Genomic DNA, 20,406 nt, shown 5'->3' on the forward strand with positions numbered 1-20,406 from the left:
ATTAAAGTTAACTGCGAAACGAGAATCAAAGCAACCACATGTCCTCACCGCTAAATGTGCGGTGAGGACATGTACTTGCTGAGATCTCCGGAGAATCGTAACAATATATATTTCTATTCACCAATATAATTCGTCACGTCGCGAACTGCGGAAATATATTCGTTAGATGGGCTCCCGCATTATACAAGCGCTGGTTTGGGAGTCATTTGAGGTTGGCCACGGTAAATTGCGACCGGTAATGTCAGTTCTTAATAACAGCTCGCCAGCTGGTATCGATCTGTAGGCGGTCATGGCGAGTGCGCGCGATCGTATTTTTCAGGCCTAGACTACGCCGATTGAGTACACCTGTTTACAACCACTATAATACAATATTAGCCCATGCATTAATTGAACCGGCATGCACTTTCATTGCACAATAACGATTTTGTGACGCGCAATTCACGATCGTGCTTCTTTTTCCTAAGGTGTTTCTCTTTTATAATTATTATTTATATGACAAATGTATAAATTGAGATGCCAAATTTTACTTAGAATATCAATTTTGTAACAATGTATCAAAGATTTAACGTTGTTTAAGAGATGCGCGTGAATTCTACGAAGAACCGCAGCGTGATTCCCCAGGATTAGCCGAAAGGACCGAAAGCACAGTCCACGTCGATAATTCACCGAAATGCGCATTGCATTTGCCCGGTAAATATACCGGTGCTACACCTCGAGGTCCGCCCTTCGATTTCCATTCGTCGTCCAGCGCCGCAATAGCAGCAGCCGCGAGAGCGAGAGCGAGAGAGAGAGAGAGGGGGGGGAGGGGAGGAGGTGAGAGGACTTCCGCATTAACATAAACGTATTACGAAGCACCGACGACAAGTTCGAAAGCAAGAGCGCTCTAACGAGTGAAAAATCGACCGATATAGATCGCCGTCGTGACGCGTATAGCCTCCGCTCTTCGTGGATTAGGTCGTAACGAGTCCGGGGAGGAGGACTCGTTTCTTTTGCCTCCGTCGAGAAAAAGGCAGGCGCGATCTAATTACGGCGAGGGTAGCGAGCGAGTCGCGGGAATTCCCGGGGAAAACTCCGGACCTTTCTTCAACAGCTCGGTAAGCGAGAGACTGTTGTCGCTGGTGCGATAGTCCGCGCTAGGGATGGCTCAATGCACTCTCTCGAGGTTGGATGGCTGCTTGCTCGCTCGCTTGGTTAGCTCAGCTTGCAGGCTGGCACTGGTTGGTGACGATCGATGCGACTAAAATTCAGCCGATACGACGTAATGAAGATGAATCGACTGATGGCAGTCTAGACTCAAAGATCGATTCTATATCGAAGGGTCGAAGAGGAAGTATGTACGATGCAACGTATGTGCGAATATGTACAAACGAACGCGAACATATGTGCCAGCCGAGAGATAAACAGCCGGCTTGTTAAGAATTATGGTTCTTTACTCCGTGTTATTTCTTTTTCGGCTTTGCGAGCCAAAAGAATACGCCAATGTGAGAAGATGACGAAAAGTAAGGGGTAATAAAATAATAATAAACTTGGAATATAATTTACTTGATGGTTGAGATATGCATATACTTGCATATACTTGCGGTACGTCGAGTATCTAATTGGACTTCAAAAATTAAGCGCTACTCTACAATATTATTTGATCGACAATATTATTTGATAAATTAATATCGTTTAATTGTATCACGTTTTTCTTTTTCCATTTGATGAGTACGTGCAAAAGTTTACCGCGGTGGATAATACCTTCATTAACTTGTCGCAGTTTCTGTTCTGATGACGAGATTGACAAATAGCAAAACACATACTCAATAGGATTTATCCACGATTACATACAAATAAATGCGTCTAAATCCGCTCGATGCAAGAGTGACTATAGAGTGGCGTGTCGATGTACATATTTTTCTCTTTCTCTTTGCACTCGATACGTGCACAGATGGGGTAGCGTGCCAGAGTGAGGGGACTGAAGTGAGAGCGAAGAGAGAGGGTCAGAGGGGGAAGAGGAGGAGGGGGGGGGAGAAGGGAAGATATTGGGGGAGGTAGTGGAAATGAGATAGAAGTGGTAGCGAAGAGGAGAGGTCGCTGGAAAGAAAGGGAGAGAAAGGTAGAACGAGATGGGGTTAGGTATGGAAGGGAGTGGAGAAAGGGAGAGACCAGGAAAAGGGACGAAAAGCTGGCAACAGAAGGGGTGGATGAGGAGAAGGAGGTAACGGTGGTGGAGAGAGGGGCAGATTTGACCCTGCTTGTGCACCTGGATAGGAGGCTGTAATCAATACCACAGAAAGCGCGCGCTGCGCCAGGCTCACCCCTTATCCGTCCGCCTACCGTGATACCTGAATAAACGGTAATACACACGTAAAAGTCCCCCATCTGCTTGTGAATCTTTTTTTCGATGGATGGCAAATATGTGTTGTCCTATGTACAATGAGCCCGTTTTTTACTTTATCCGTACGATAAAATCACTTGACATCACCAACGTAACATAAATATCTTTTCTTTTTTATACAGAACAACGACAGGTTAAGCGATGTTAGGCAACAACTGCTTCATTTCCTTTCTGTTATTATATTGTGTAATTATTTGATTTTAATATTTTTACAAAAGATGAAAAATCGATGAAGAAGTAAGTTTAAACAGAAAATTGGTGTGTAACGTCATCTAAGGAAACTTTTGAGATAAAAAATTCTTATCAATTTTACGTATATTTGTGACATTTGTGGAAAGCATTAAATCAATTGTATTCATGACATTTGTGGAAAATACTAAATAAATTATAATTTATGTAATGTATTTAAACTGATATCTACTCTCTACACACGCACGCACGCACGCGCGCGCACACACATACACACATATAATATGTCTTCAAAGTTATTATAAAACCATTTGCATACTTGACACTCCCTCATTTATTTTGTAAATAAGATAATTTCAATATTTAGTCATTTGTTAAATCCGTTTGTTTATTTTCCTTCCTTTTATTACATATTCCGCACTGAAACAGATTGTATAATTTTCTTGTTGATGAATCTGTAATCCATGATTATACACCATAATTATTCCACGTTATAAGATTCTTTGATTAACTTGAAACCAATTTTTTTTCTCGAAGCAAATTTTGATTGCACAGAATCTTCTCTTTCTCAATTTTTCTTTCTCAATTTTTCTGATATTAAATAACCCAGTAACTAAACTGTAAATTAAAATTCAGTTTAATTAAAATGTACTCAGAATAACTCGAGAAAGAGAGGGGGGAGGGAGAGCGAGAGGGAAAGGAAGAGGGAGAGAGGAATAGAGGGCGAGAGAAGGGCGGAGGGGAGAGGGGGAGGTTTATTATCCATTAGCAGCTCTAGGTAAGTGAAATATTCTTTGCTGTTTATTTATTTATGCCATAGTGATTGGTATTTTAACATTTTTGTTAAAAGAAAAAGACTAATTCATATGTGAATTGTAAGTGTCTCCTCCCGCATAATTTGATATAACAGATTTTGTACAAGTCGTGATACTAGCAAGCTCATAAAATAATCGCCCAGTTTCCGAGTGGGGCGTTGGTCGCGACATTTGTATATGCTGCACACGCGGCACATTCCTGCAAGTTTGTCGCAATGCATCTTCATTGCTACTTTTCATAGCGAGATGCTGTCTGAATGTAGAATCGCGGTTGTCTCGAAGAGACGTATTTCGGTGTCGCGACATCTGGCGAAGTACGATCATTTATTTTAATGGCTTTCTTCTCTGCAGTCAAATCCGGGATACAAAATTTTAACACGAAACATTTTTCAGCTCTTTCTCACGAGAAATGTATTTTTACATAGATTTAAAAAAAAAATTAGACTTTGATGTCTTTCTCATTAACTTACCTTTATGTGAACATATCGTCAGAAAAAGAAATTTACGAGGAACGTGAAAGAAAAATTGGCAGCTCGCTCAAAATAACGAGGATACGCGAAAAAATATTTTTAACGCGAGATTCCGAAAGTATCACTCAAGATTTGCGAGTATATAAAAAGCAAAACACTTCGGCCCGAATTTTCTACGTTACTTACTTTAAGTGAGGTGAAGTTTTCGTAGTGCGGTGTTGGTAGGGCGTTGCGACACGCGATTGCACGGTATACGTGCATGCGACTACAACAAATTAGCGGTCCCGGAATAAATTGAAAGGTTTAGCGGGACTCGACAGAGCAAAGCGGAATAGGTAATCGTCTAAGATCAGCTTAGGCCAAACCGCAGGTGGTCTAATTGCGAGCGGGCTTACCCTTCGGTAATCGCGCGATAGGGATGTCACATTACACGTGTAGAGATAATGCATCGTCCATGCAAATTCATGTCTTGCGTGTCTAAAGTTTATCCTTCATCGGCGTCATTCTCCCTCGCGCGTGAGATTCTCGAGTGTGTGCCGACGATGGTTAGGTGGCCAGAGCCTCATATCGTCGATTGTAATTACACTATAATTATTAGTGCTCGATTATTTCTCAAGTTCCACCTTACTTACTGCCATTCTTTCGCAGAAATTAGGCAATCCATATTGGATGATGATTACTGCTTTATTAACGATCAAATTATCTTATTTACGATAAACAATTCTAAATTCTCGATCTTTCTATTATATGTACTTTGAAATTGAATCTAACGCCAGCTAACGTCAGTTAGAAGTAAAAAAATCAAAGATAAAGAATCTGATATCTCATACATCTATGAATACATGGAATCATATTTTTGATTTTTCTTTATTATCTGCTATTTATTTTCGATCGGCTAAAATCTACGTTTTACTTTTAATAAACTTTTCATCGACACTGTGATATAAATTGCAAGAGAAAATATAAAATTTTCTATTGATGGAAAGAAATTTTCTATTAATTTTTATTTTCTTTCGCATTTACGATAAGATTAAGTCTGACATGCTAAGCTGATATAAAAATGATTTGTAGAGTACTTACGTTGTATAGGGTGGGATGAATTTGTTGCGATGTCGTTGCAACACTGAAACGATTTACTGTCGATAATTTATTTCTGATTATAGATACAATATACATCGTAGGCTAGACGAAACACTTATTAGGTATATTAGCCTATCTATAAATGGTACGATGTGAACGCAACACAACGAGTTAGGAATGTAAAACGGATAGAAACTTATTACACCGCCACGTACAACGCGACGCGGACGTGTCCGAGGAAACATAAGTTCGATCGATGAATGCGAGGATGATCTCTTTTATAGTTTTCTCGTATCCCGCGTTAATTGAGGGATTTGCGCTCATACGCTCGAGCGAATACGTTCTGCGTGTTGTTTGTATGTGTTTGAGTGTTGCGTGTGTGAGGGTATGCGTGTGTATGTACGCGTGGGTGTAAACGGCACCGTTTTGTTTTTTTTCATTGAACATCATTGTCGCGACACATTTTTATCACTCTTGTCTTATTTAATTTAATTAGCTACTCTCACACGAGTGGAGAGTGTGTGATCGAAGTAATTCGATAATATTTACACGGCCACTTATTAGTAACGTCCAACACGGAACTGGCAGTGTTCCGATATGCGGTGTTCGATCCGATCTATGCTCGATCTATAATATTTCAGAGTTTACTGAAAATGTAAAATTGCTGATCCATAATTCTTGATTTTAGTATTTGAATTCAATTTTTTTTTCAGTATCTGATAGAAGGAGGAATTGTGTAAATTATTTTTTATGATTTACAGTTAAATTATTAATGCTAAAAAATTCTTATATGAAATTACGTACTATTGTATTAATTATTCAATGTTAATTTAGGTTTAAGTAGAACAAGTATCTTCAAAACATTTGCATAAAAGTTACGAGTAAAATTCTCATGTATATTAAATTTTTTTAATGTATTTTTTTCTATAAAATAAGATCTTTAAATACAGCAAATATTAAAATTTAACGATAAATTATTAACAGATTTTATATATAATGAAATTTAAATCAGTTTCCAATATCTGTTTTTGGCAAGTATTTTACTATCATTCGTGCGTGGCGATCGTCAGAATTTTTATTGAAACTGTACATCATTCATTATCCCGTGCACTTTATCGGAACTGTTCATTGTTCGGCAGTCAATTACTAATTTCATATACATCCGCGATCCGATCGTTCTTCACAATTAACGGGATACGAACGGAACTCCACGGTCCCATCTAAAATTCAAATGCGCGTAACCAACTACCCGTCGAGAGATAATCTTTTTCTTTTTCTCTCATCATATCTGTGTCTGTCGCCGTTACATCAGATTAGATCGCAAATCGAATCGCACCGCATTTCTTCGCGCTACTGATCGCGCGACGACGCCTATATCAGCTCGACGACCTCGATTCAGCTCGTTCTTCCGATATTACCCTTCTCGCATCGGGGGTTCATCGAGGGATGGAGAAGCGTGACCTTGACGAGAATTTCCGCGTGATTGAGATCGCGCGAATGGAATGCGAAGTTTTTTTCGAAACTTCCACGAGCAGTTCCATACGCGCATCTTCTCGCGAGTTCGCTTTGATTTAACCTCGCTATCTTTATTTGCTTCTTTATTTCTCCATCATCTCTTTTTCTTTACGGTCTCTGATTCGCATGACAGGGATCCCTTTTCCTTTTTTCACAACGCATTCTAAATTCTTTCTCTCTCTCTCTCTCTCTCTCTCTCTCTCTCTCTCTCTCTTTTTTATCTCCGAAAGCTGATTTAGGAAAGAGAGAGCCTTAAAATTTCTGCTTTTTCTCGCCATCTTTTCAATCGGTTTCCCCCGATGCGAAACGAATCGCACTTTTTCTGTCACGTTTTTCCGCTTACTTACATATTCACAGCTATAGTTTCGATCCTTTCTCCTTTCCGCGAGAGAGATCGGTAAGTCCAGACGAAGCTTCTCTCGGTCAGACCGGATTGATCACGCTTGGACGCCGCGCCGGCATCCTGGCCGGAAGATCTTGTCTTGGATATTGACATATTTACAATGTGTGGAGTTTTGTGAATTATTCTAGTCTCGCATGTGTGATTGTTGATACCTTCAACGATAGCGCATCAGAATATTGTGTTGCACGTACATAATGGCGCGCATTATTCAGGAAGGAATCAGTCGACAGTGCTTTTATTGTTAATTAATCCGATAGGGATTGTCGGTTGGTTCCTTCTCTCTCTGTAAGAAGATCCACATAACTTTTTCATCTAAATTTGTCTAAAGAACAAAAGTCAAATACTAATTAAATACTAAAAAAATGATTTTCTGAATTACAATGAAAAGCACGACAGATTTCACTGTTTCAGAAATGTTGTTCAGTAATTTAATATCTCTAATTGTCTAAAATTTACATAATGATTTGATATTTCTTAAACGAGAAGTTGGAAAAATTTTTCTCGTCGTAATTTAGGATATTAATTTATTAGAATAGTATTTAATTAATATCCAACTTTTACTCTTTGATTACGCGGATGCCTCGAAATCACGTTGACATAAATTCTAACAAAAATTTTTCAATTCGATATCGAGACTTTGACGATTGTGTATTAGAAGTGGTCACTTGAAGAAGGCGAATCCTCAAGTGTTGCAAAAACGTCGCGTTCACGCAATTGGGATTTTTTTTATGCGGTCGCGTGCGATTTCCATGAAAATATAAATATAGCGCATGGAGACACAGAAGAATGATGAAAGAAAGAGGGAGAGAGAGGGGGAAGAGAGAGAGAGAGAGAGAGAGAGAGAGAGAAATAGAGGAAAAAAGAGAGAAAGTGAGCGTCGTAATTATCACGCGACAACATCGTTGTAAATCATTAAAAAACAACTCACTTCCATTCACGTCTGGCCTGCTAAAGGTTAATGAGAGCGTTCACGGATATGCAGCAGCAAATCGAATATCGGAAAAGTGATCACGCGCTCAGTTCTGCTCATACATACGTACATACATTCGCGCACACATGGGAACATGGAATATTTTAAGATTATGTTAAAGCTATCCGATCTGGCACGCAGCCATCTTCGGTGGCCACGTCATGCGGCGATTTCATGTAAGATTTACGGATGTAATTAGCGCAGGCACACTCTCTCATCCACTGGCGGATCCAGAATTTCTCTTTCTTTCTTGTCTCTCTCTCTCTCTCTCTCTCTCTCGCTCTCTCCCTCTCTCCCTCTCTCCCTCTCTCTTCCTCTTTTTTTCTTCCGAAATTTCAATGCAAGTTACTTTTTTCAATATTTTGCTAATTCATGCATTATGCCAAGATCGTATAAAAAAAACGAAAATATTAATTATTATTCATTAAAGTTCTGGAAATCCTTTGTTTTGGACAATCTCTCTCTGCGTGTGTTAAAAATCTTCTAGACCCGCCGCTAAACATGGGCACATAAAGCGAAAATCATCTCGCATGCATACAAATTCATCGTCGGGTCCTGTCGACTTGAAGCGAAGAATTTTTCGTCTTCCTCACATTGACTGGATGCAAATCATGACAAAGACAATACGTTGTTTTACGGTGACATGGTATGCGCACGACGTCGTCAGCATTTGCATTTAAATCATATCGTCGCTCGATTTACCGAATTATCTGCGGTATTTCATGTTGTATGCAATGTAATTAAAGTACGGCACATCACGATGTGTGCTCTGCTTCGTCACGCTCGATATAATTCATTTACGACGCCTAACATTACACACTAAATCCGAACGTTACTTCCCTTGACTTTTAATACCGCATTCATCGTCATCGCAGTGATCAAGGTTATACTCACATGCATACACGCACGCACGCACGTACGCATGTCGCACGTACGCACGAATACATACACAGGCATGTCGTACAAAATGAATCGTAGTATAGTGATAAATGCGATAACGTCGTAATCGTCATATTGTCGAGATCAACTAAACAACTAAACAGCCTTTTAAGTACATATTTACATTATACGAGAGAAGTAATGTCGATTGAAAGTCCGTCATCGACAAAGGTGGTTTATTGTGCGCGTATGCCCCAAGTAATGTTCATTTAATTCGTCAAACTCTGATGAATTCCGCCTGAGCGAGATGTAACGCACAAGCGGAAAATGCAGATTGCACGTATCAATGCCTGGCATCGTGGTCATTGATTTAATCGTCGAATTAGGCTGCCTGCACTCGGTTTCCATGACCTGCGTGTGCGCATAATCATTATGCGAATATTGTACGGAACTGAATATCATTAAACGATAACCGCTCGATTATTCGTCATTAATTCGACTATTATTAACCATCCATTGGGAATATATGTGATAGTAAGTTGCGTTGCGCTAAATTTGCCTTTTGTTCTCTTTCAATCATACATGTTGCATCATATTTGGAATATCAAAGAGTATTTCACTGTATCTCGAGATACCTCCAACTTTACTCGATGTACAATTCCATCCTTGATATTTTACGATTTAACAAACTCGAATGTGCTAAAACAGAGAAGACAATAATTTTTATTACGTTTAAAAATTAATAAAACGTTTCAGTTTCAATAAAACGATCTAAACGTAATAAGAGTCTTTGCCCTCAATATCGCCAACGAAGATACCTATAATTTGAGAAAGCGTGCGTTGAGTGAATGTGAGGAGAAATTTTTTTTTTTACGTGCAGATCTCATACTATCAAAGGTTAACGAATCGTCATCCTCGTCGTATATCGTGTCTCTTACTCGATAGCGCACACAATGCGCCGCGACTTTTTATAAATCGTCACGTAAAATCCTCTTGCTCGTCAGCGCATCGCGCTGCATACTAATTTATGCCGTGCCAAATGAATAAAGTTTCCACATTTTCTTTTTCGTTTTTCTGTTTATATTCATTTTTTTTATCTCGTTGGTCAGATTTTCGAATCAAAAATATACATATCGCAGCGTTTTATTGGAAATTTGCACATGCGGAAAATTGGTAAATACATAGCTGATCGAAAAAAGATCGATCGATCGATTGTGTTGTACAACGTTGATCGGAAAAATATTCCGATGAGTAATTATTTATTAAATCATTTATTATTTAATGGTCATTTAATATCTTGACATTGAATTCTTGATATTTGATGTAAGAATATATATCAACGTGTCGAACATTATTATATAAAGAAAAATCCCTTATTATGAGATAGGTGCCTAATATGAAATAGCGGTGTTTCTGTTAAACTAATGAAAACGTTATCTATTGGTTCTGTGAATTTATTGTTCTTGGATTGAAAACTATTTAAAAATTGGAAAATTCATTATTAGATCATGCCTGTAATCATTGTAAAAAAAGATTTTAGAATTTGGATATCTTCAAGTTTTATTGAGATGAGCTTTTAAATTCTGTTTGTTATTTAATAAGTAAATATTTGGCAATAAATTCTTCATGTAATGATAAAGTAAGATCGTACTAATAGAAAAATATAGAATATGTTGAATTGCTTAATTACAGAAGTTAGATTTGATGATCATAAAACTGTAAGACGTGGAAATCGTAATATAAGATATCCAGGGTATTTTTAATATGAAATAATATTAATATGCTCCTACGTCATAGTGAAAATCGTTGCTAAAGTATAAATGTTATTGTAATAATAAAAATGACAACTGAAATGAACATCTAGTGCCTGTTTCTGCGATGCTTGGTTTCCACTACCTGAAGATGAATCCTGGGTACAATGCATCGCATGCTCATTTTGCACGCACCCTGGTTGTGTATGTTAGAATCATAAAATAAAGTTTTTTAATTGCAATACTGATGTATTTTGTTTTATTATCGATTTCTCGAGACATCTCATATTAGGAGTATCTCATTTTTTGATTTTGCGATTTGCTCACTTTTTACATTTCTTTAATTAAAAAAAAAATAGAATTGAATTAAATTAAATTTTACAACACATTATCTCAAAGCTTATTAAATTCCTTTCAAAATGACTTATTATTTTATAAAATTCTGCCCATAGACTTGTAACATTTATCCAAAATGAATTCAATATTTCATTATAGGAGCCTTTCCTCTACATTTAAAAGTCTTTAGTTTGGTTTGCTATTAGAAACAAAAATTCTAATCGTGACAATCAACAAATCACAAATCAATGAACCGAAGTGATAGATTGAAAAAAATAGAAGAAATATTGTCTCTTAAATAAATATAAATTTAATTCGTCCAATATTTGAAAGAAAATGTCTGATCTAATCGGGCTTATTTTGTTCATTAATTTACTAATTTTAAGAATTAGGAAAAAATGAAAAGTAAAATGACTCGAGATTAAAGTTAATCTACATTATCAGAAATATGGGCATAAACCAATCAAATATTAATATTATTATTACAGTAAATCAAGTTGATCAATCAAGAATAAAAGGACAGATATACCGCGTGTAATTATTTGGGCGGTAAGATTGATCGAATATTGAACGAACGGACGCATCGTTTAATGTAGTCTGACTTTTTCCACTTATTTCCCTCCCTAAATCCCCGACAATCAGTTTCGGGATTCGCATAATTACGTTTCTCGCTCGAGATACATTTTCGCGAGTATCGAGATTCGACGAATCGTAACGGAGAATTCCTTCACGGGGTACAAGCTTATTCGAGCGTGCACTGATACCGTAGGGAGGTGGAATAACGAAACCGCGGCACGCACCGCTCCTTTTATTTGCGTATCCTGCTATCCGAATGAAAAACGGCACCCTCCTGCCGCCGCGCCGGCGCGGCGCGCGGCTTTCTAAGCGTATCACGCCTCTCCATGTTAACTGTTACGCGATTATTCCTTTTTTTCCCTCACGTTCTCGTTCTTTCTTTCTCCATTCTTTTATTTCAGTTGGCATACTCGAGTTCTTCTCTCGACGTTCACATCCAGCATTATGCGGAAGTATAGAATCTACTGCGCGCAATCGGCATACCGATTGTCGCTGAATACTAATGTGCATCGCGACTACTAAGCACGACTCAATCTGCTTTTTTAGTACAACTATTTAATGTGAATGTAAATTAAAATCGCGAATTGTACAGCGCCGACGTCCGGCTGTTGCAAAAATTCACGGAGAATTGTAGTCACGCGACTTTTTCCACACGCAAAATTGCATTTCGACGATATAGGCAATTCGTACTCGTGAGCATCCATGTTTCGCGAATCCGCTTTGGCAGTGGCCGTTTCGTCTCAGTACTGGTATAAAAACCGTATAAAGTCATTTTACAAACCCTATAAACGTGCTAAGCGGACAGATCCGACAGATCTGTCTCTCTAGCTGCGGAAGAGACACGGAATGCCCAAGATAGGTAAAAGTTTTAATCCGTAATCGTGTATCGCTCGTGTTCATTTCGAATTAAAAAAATGACACGCATCCACTTGCATATTTTACGATGCGATATCGACGCGACGTGGTCGTAAATATATCAGCTTTTATCCCTAGATCGCAGAGAAAATAATACACTGACATTTTCCAAAACACAAATGTATTCTTTGACATTTTTTTCTCTGGAAGGAAATATTCTCGTCAAATTACTTTCGTCGCGATAAAGAATCTCTTGATTCAGAAATAGACTTGCGATATGAAGAAACAGACGAGGGTGCTCTTATCTCTCTCTCTCTCTCTCTCTCTCTCTCTCTGAACAGACATTCTTTCATTCTATCAGCTGGATATCGTTTTTGGCCAATGTTCCGTTCAAGAAACGCGCAACGACGTCATTCACCGAGTGAGTTTGCTACGTTGGCTTTGTAACGCGACTCTAATTCGCGGCGGTAACGACCTCGCTGCTGCGCTTGTAACCGGAGTCGGAAATTATACCGACGTTTAGTTTTGCGCCTTAACGAGTGGCGCGTTCTTCGAAGAGATGGTCGTCGGACGATGTATTTCGTAGACCTAAGTATCTAACATAAATGGTAATGTAAATTAACTCAAGTAGTACGTTAAGTTAGAAGCTCTCTTATTCCGCTCTCTTTCGTACTTGTATTCATTCGACGATGCGTTTATTATTATATCTGGTTTACAACGTAAGATGCGAACATTCTCAGGAAAATATACATGCTAATCTTTATTCGATTTGCGTATCTTTGTTCTTACAAATATAAAAAAAAAGACCATTTGACCATTTGACATTTAATTCTCTTCATTTCCTCTCTCCTTTAATTTATTAAAGTTATCGTAGAAAATATATATTTCTCATCTGCCAAAACAATCGTAAAATAACCACTAAACCACTGTCTTTTTCTTAATTTAGAAAAGAAAATGTTTGAACATAAAATCAATGTTTTTAATTAAGTTTTATGTAATTGTTTGCATTCTATGAAGTTTGATGTGATGTTGATCATATTTTTCTGATTGTCTTGTTTATTCGAATAGAAACACGATCACATACGAACAATTCGCATAAAATATATGAAGATAGTGACGAAGTAACAATCAGAAATGAAACAATAACATTTACCCCGTTGACGTAATATGAGAAAAAGTGCCGCTCATTTTTAATTAAAGCCGGCTGCACGTACACGGAGCTGCGGACGTCCCGGAAAAGCGAAACGAGAGGAAAAACGAGCACGTCCGACCGAGTGCAAGCATATAGAGAGTCTCGTTTGCCGGTCACGAACGGCATTCTCATGTCGGATGCTATTATAGTAAAGAATAAAAGTGGATGGAAATACCAAGAAACGACGATAGGCACGCGTTGCATGCACTCCGAACCTCCGGTATTGCGCAGCGCCATGTTCACTTCCTCCGAGGCTTTCCATCGACGATTGAAAATGTATCGAAGAATACGATGCTCTACAGTACAGCTACAAGTACAGCTGGATAGCGATCTTGAATTATTACAATGCCTCGAAATCACGTTCGTACATAAATCAACCGGATCCTTTGCGCAGAAAACCTGAGAAAAGCTCCGCGCACCAGTTTAACTCTTTTTACAAGCTCTTATTACAAGACCATATGATGGTTTTTATCATACGCTTGCTACGTACGAAGAGTAATTTTTAATGGTTCAAGGGTTTTCTTTATTGCCAATTTACGGTATTATATTTTGTACAAATATGTTAATAATGTTTTTATAACAAGCCGTCGTACGTTTTCCATTCTCCGTCCGTCGTTGTGAAAATGTTGGATGACCTGGATGCGTCGATATCTGCCGGTCACCGATTTTATCTTCCGATCGTACATAGTTAGATACCTATTGCTTTTTGAGATATATTGTATACTTCGGATACACTCGCGATGATACTTTTCGTTGAAAGGGTCGAATTAATACATGATCGCGATTTGATCGCGTTGAAACCGCGCGTTAATCCAGTGCTCGTAAGGGGCACAGGGAGGATTAGCAGCTGCAGGGAGCGCGACGTGCAGGGTGAGCGCATATACGTGCGAGAACATAATGTAGAGTACGAAGCCGAGCGATATATAGATACATCGCGTCCGCTTGGAGAACCTCGATACCGACATTATGTGGCGTACCTTGCGTTTAACTTGATAAATGAAGGCGGATCGGCGAGTGTCGTCACGCGACCTACTACCCACTCCCATGCACTTTTTTCCTGTCAGTAGTTTGGTAACTGACTGATTTTCCGACCAGGAGGAAGAATGAAGAGGTAACCGGTTGTGGAGATGGGAGATGGGAGAGAGAATGGAGGAAGGGTCCACTCCAGCCGCCAATCGGCAGCCATCAGCCACCAGCCACCAGCCACCAGCCACCAGCCGGAGGGCCGAGGGTCGCTATCTTTTTTGTCCGGGAAATAAGGGTCTAGAGACAGGGACTTGATTATCTGGTCGACGACGACAGCGACGTCGACAAGAGGCGTTCTTACGCGTGGTCGAGCTATTGTATTACTGATCGTTGAAAACTTTTTTAATCACGTTCTTCCGTTGCGGATACTAGGGATTGCTCGTCTTTCGTACTCACGCGCACGCACACGCGCTTTCAGCTCAAGGCGTTTACCCGCACTTTTTTTCATTCATTATTCATATTTTTCCGCTACCATTTACTCCCGTTCGCGTTCGCGACAGCTCCAAGTTTTATTAATAGTTACGAACCCGACGTCGTCGACGGTAGCGAAACGCGGTCATACTGAATTATGCGGTGTGCCGAACAAGAAGTCGTTTACCAGTTCCTAAATGTATTTTAAATCGGTCACCGACTATAATAGCTATTTGCGCGCATCCCGATTGGGAGTAGTTGTCAATAAATGAGAAATATCTAAATGTCTTCTCATTTCCGTCCGTTTTGAAAAGATAGAGAGAATCAAAGAGTTATATAAAATTTTGCGAGATTGCTTTCTAATAAGATTTTTCAACGAATGATGCATTTCTGTGACATGTATACGGAAATAATTTCATTAACATAAGTTGAGTAGATTTTTGCAAGATTTTTTTTTTTTTTTTGAATTCTTTAATAATTTCAAATATATGTGTCTAAATGGAAAATGCGAATTTTATAATTTTATCTCAGCATTTCAATACGATTTAAGAACGGAAGCACGAAAGAAAATAATGAACAATGAATCCTTTCGTAACGACTTTGTTTCGACGAGAAGTAGACAAAGTACCTGCAATGTAAGAAACAAATGGGACAGCAATAGCGCAAGCAAGAATTATGAGTTACGCTGAGAGCGTCGCAGAAATTCGATATTATACTCGAAGCTTCCCGTACCACTCGTAAAGACAAATAGAGAGTTGTTGAAAAAAGAAAATTGCGAGAACTAATTGAATTGAACGTATCTCGTATCTTTCGCGTACACTTGATCGATTAGGACGATGCGTTCTCGTTGCTACTCTCATCGCGTACGCCATTCTTGCGCTCACGTGCACGCTATATATACGGGTTGCACGCACGACCGACTTTTTTTCATTATCTTCTGTCTTCTACGGGAAATGCTCTCCCGAGAAGTAGAAAAATAAATTTACTTGATATCTCGCGATTTGTTTTTTTTTCTCTTTTTTTTTTCTTTTCCTTTGTCAACACGGATGGATTTGTATTTGTAGGATTGCGTAAACAATGCAAATACATACATATGAAGAAAGATTCTGCATATTTGAATTAATTAAGAGGATTTCATTTTAATCCCGTACTGTGTAAAACATTTTCAACTGACGTTTTGTCCATGCCGTTTTATTTCTATTAATTCTGGCAGAAAGAAGTGCGTTTACGAAATTTAATTTGTTTTATGTGACAAAGATACGATCGCCAGTCGAAATCTCGAAATCTTGCATACTAAAGGTAGGATGCTGTGGATTAATTCTATTAATATTAATATATCTTGATAAATCCTTTTGTGCATTGTTATCACATAAATATGTTTTGCTTTGTAATATAAAAGATTCTGTTCTTCCTCGAAATTTTGAAACGCATCAAATAACGCGATTGAATTTAATACAAATATCATTATACACGATGAATCTCTCTTTGTTTCTGCACCTTTTGAGGTAACTGTCGGAACAGAAGAGTAATTACTGCTGAATCTCATAACGCGCAATTTCTATTTCGCGTAAGCTAATTGCGCCGCTTTACGCCGACTTAACGACGTCCTTTGATTGTCAAGTAGCGGGATAGTGTTTAGTCGAGACAAATTCAAGAAATAGGTAATCTGAAAATCGCTACCTCTCGTCGATCGATAGTCGCGTGTTGTACAGGTTTTATCGCTCACTAATTGATTTTAAAATGCCATGCGATAAAAGAAACAGTAAGAACAGTAAGAAAAGAGTCGCAAGAAAAGACGCGCGATCCGATTACGCCGGTAATCGCCTCCGCAATAGAATCGCTTCCGGCGTAGAAATTCGAGATTTCGCCGTTCGCTCTTTAGTGGCCGGAAATGCGGCGTCAATATTGGAACACGAGACTGACTCTGGAGGATCCCGACAAAAGGTTCCTCGTGCATGCCGCCAAGGAAGAATCGATGTATCGCGGTATAGAGGTATAGAGGTACACGCTGGTCGTAGTAACCGATGGTCACACAGGCGCGAATTTCGAAGCTATACTTGGTCAAAGCCGCTGTTGCATGGCAACGATTCGTTCTCTCCGATTCTCTCTCGTCCTCGATGCACTCGCCACGCGCCGCTAGTCTTGTCAGCTGAGAAAGTCCATGAGATCGGCAGACGTTTCGAGTTTATTCGAAACGATTATTTCGAATAAGGAGGAGAGAAAAACAAGCATTGACGACGCGTATCTAGTATTCTCTTCTCCATATTCTCAATCGCTTTTTGCCTGAACACATGTTACACATTTTACCTTTCGTTATTTGCGATGTACAAGATGTCTCAGAAGATTCACGTTTTTCTCAAACTAGAAGTATTTGCAGTTGTACTGAAAAGAGTAGTCGATTGTGTTTCGAAGATCTCTAAGTTGTGAACGATTCGGAATTCGATGTTCTTGGACGAAATACAAAATGAGTCGAGCGAAAGTTACGTTCCAATGCTTTCAAGAACTCGAAGAGAATTTTAAATTAAGGATTATTAGAGGGTTATCAGAATGTTTAAACGAATTCAATGTGGAAACGCGTGATTTCGGCGACATCTTGAATAATAATTTCAATTGCACTTTATTCAGTTTTATTCATGAATGTAGAATTATGTTTTAGTCAACGAATAATGATTATCCATGTTTTCGGTCGAATTTATGATTTTATTTATGAATAAGCAACCTATTGTTATAATAAAACCGATTGTTCATCGACGGTTATTACATATAGGAATTTCATGATTTCTCTTACATGTATTATTGTATATTCGCAATTCCGAATCGCGCGCGGTTCTCATTGTTAAAAGCATCATCCTGTAGTCGTTGCGCTGCCCTTCCGGACACGTCGTCGTCGTCGTCGTCGTCGTCGTCGCTCGGTTGCATCGACAAACGGCGCGTCGTTGCGAAAGAGTTCATCGTTCCGGTACACAGTCAAAAGCGTCTCTGTCGGATGCACATCGTCGCACGTATCTCGCTGTGGCTTCCATGACACCTGGGCAACGTTCGCACAACTCGTGACGGAAATACCTCTCTCTCTCTCTCTCCCCCTCTTTCTTTCTCTTATTCTCTTTCGTACACTCTTATTCTCATTCACTCGTTCTTTCACTCGTTCGCTCCCTTTTTCTTCGCTTTCTGGAAACTGCCTTCTGATTTCTCCCTACGAAAATGCGCGATGGAATGGAGCAATTAGTAAAGTAGCAGACACAGGCAGAGCAGAAGGGAGTACAGCCTCGGTTGTTTGGCCTGACCGCCGTGCTGCATTGCCGCGGGATACTCTCCTGAAACAGAGGGCAACACTTAAATTTTCTGAAGACCCGCGGCGCTTGGCATTCTCGCTCGCCGTTTTCTATTCTTCTTCTCTCCTTTCCTTTTTTTACGTTGTCTTTTTTGTCTTTTTACCCGAAATGGAATGCAATTTAGCTAATTATTTCTCGTAATTGGCGTGGTTTCTCCTTGGTAAAATTCTTTCCTTTCATTCCAAAAAGAGAATTTGCCAATCCTAGGTGAGTCACGTGACTATAAAACAATCTTAGATATCGAATTAATATTTTATATAAATATAATACACATACACGATAAACTATACAAAAAATAGTCATCACGTAAAATAGCTTACGCCAATGATGAATTAACAATAATTACAGTATTCACATTAAATTAAAAATTTGCAACATTATACAACAATTGTCACAAGATGTTAACGAAAAATCATACGAATTAATCAAATAAAAGAAACAGAGATAAAATATTTCTTAATAAATCTGTAGCTTTCTACATTCGCCATAAAATTTACGTAAGATTTCTCAGGAGTTTTACGCTCCCAATATTATCTGATGTTCTGTTTTTAATGTACACGATCGTTGTTAATCACGAGCTGACAAGAAGCTGGCGCATCGTCTTCGGATCATCGATTACTCACCGTTGAGTACGTGTACAGTGATCGATTTCGGTTGAGCATTACTGGGGTTACAAGTGTACCGTCCCGAGTCCGACGGCTTCGCTTCTTGCACCAAGAGGAAACTCGTCGTGCTGTCACCCTTCTCCGTGACCACGGAGACGCCGCCTCTGCTCGAGTCGTAGCTGATTATCTGGAACAGAGATCGGGCGATCGTTCTTAGACAAGGTGGCGGTCTCTCCGAGTGGATGAGAATTAAGTTGTGCGGTGAGGATGGAAGCGAATGAGAAACCGGCTAGCCAATGTCGGATACAATTTTTATTAGGCAGCTCCGATGAGTACTGGCTATGAAGACGACAAGCTCGTAGAAGGACTCCCTTTCGATTCGCGAAGAGCATGAGGATAGAAAAAATATCGTTAAAAAAAGTATCCTTCTTTCAATGAAAATTCTTAACGTGTATAAAATTGAAAGAGATTTGAAAGAGATTGCAAAGTACATCCCACGACGTTTAGTGATATGAAAGAGGTTTGCCCCGACGTTCGGTGCAAATTACCTCGCTGGCGACTTATGACCCGAAAATATTTCCCAAGATAAATATTATTTCAGGATAATGGATTTTCGGTGATGGATCTCAGTTTATTATTCAACTTTTTATAATTTTTAATTATTCCTTCGAATTATTGGTAGATGTGTCAATTTTCTTAAAATATAAGTATATACATATTTTAATCTTTTTAATTCCTAAGAAATATTGAAGAAAATGAAAGAATTATTTCTGTAATTCTTGTTGCAAAAATAAAACCTGGCACACTTTTTATTATGAAATAAACTTATATTTTGTTGTTTAACAAAAGATTAATGTTTCTCGCATTCAAAGAATACTTAGACTGTTAGAATAATCAAAACATTTGACGAAACGAATGTTATTTAAGCCTGCACATTTACGCTGGAAAATTGGCTGCAACGTCCAAATGCTAGTAGTGCACTCGTCTCAAGACCTCGACGAACGCGCGTCGTGTTTATCCTATGTCTGTTCCACTTGACAACGCTCGTAAGTGTCGCTTTAACACGAGGTTGGTAGAATCTAACATTAGGTATATGCGAATGAAAGGAATAAAAAGCAGAAAACGTTGCGAGAGCTAAAAAGGATTTTTAAATAAATAATCCGCAGTTGGAACCTTACGACAGTGTACCTTCGTCTGAGAGGTACGTAAGCCTTCTTAAGGGATTGAGAATTGTAGAACATCCTCGACAACATGTTGGATATTTGCTTCTTGGCTATATTTCGGTGTTAAAAAATTCGGACGTCATGTCCTCTCAGAATTATCTTGGTAAAAAGAAATGTTAAATAAAAAAATCAATAATCATTAATTTAATTCTTCTTGTACTCTGTACTTTCATAGAAATCGTTTTTTAATATTTCAAATTTTGCTAAAATACGATATCTTTTTTACAATTCAATAAATAAAAGAATCTAAAATTGTTATATTGTTAGATAAAGGAGCAATGGTGAACCAATCCTTTAAGTAAAAAATAACATTTTGTTATTTTTAACTTTCATGTGTATCAAAATATAATAAATCCATTTCTGTGGTTAATTTTTAAGTAAACAATGTTCATATTAAT

The 20,406-nt window shown here is 38.6% G+C and overlaps 1 protein-coding gene and 1 long non-coding RNA gene across 7 annotated transcripts in view; one reads left to right on the forward strand and one right to left on the reverse strand.

The window, feature by feature from the left end:
• Window positions 1-1,633: 1,633 nt before the first annotated feature.
• Window positions 1,634-5,073, forward strand: LOC147908734 (uncharacterized). Its single transcript, XR_015545935.1, has 2 exons — window positions 1,634-2,338; window positions 2,503-5,073. It is a non-coding gene; the product is annotated as an uncharacterized LOC147908734 (long non-coding RNA).
• LOC105148322 (neurotrimin) overlaps window positions 4,987-20,406 on the reverse strand; it is a 378,921-nt gene continuing 363,501 nt past the window's right edge. For 5 of the 6 annotated variants that reach the window (XM_011059981.2, XM_087408694.1, XM_011059980.2 and 2 more), the window contains 2 exons: window positions 18,804-18,972; window positions 4,987-18,162 (listed from right to left, as the gene is read on the reverse strand). In XM_011059981.2, coding sequence (XP_011058283.1) covers window positions 18,071-18,162; window positions 18,804-18,972 — 261 coding nt within the window. In that variant the 3' untranslated portion in view covers window positions 4,987-18,070. The remainder of the gene's footprint in view (window positions 18,163-18,803; window positions 18,973-20,406) is intronic. The other variant, XM_011059983.2, reaches the window with a different exon arrangement.

The sequence above is a fragment of the Acromyrmex echinatior genome, chromosome 8, assembly GCF_024713525.1.
Source record: "Acromyrmex echinatior isolate Ae372 chromosome 8, ASM2471352v2, whole genome shotgun sequence".
Classification (NCBI taxonomy): Eukaryota; Metazoa; Arthropoda; class Insecta; order Hymenoptera; family Formicidae; genus Acromyrmex; species Acromyrmex echinatior.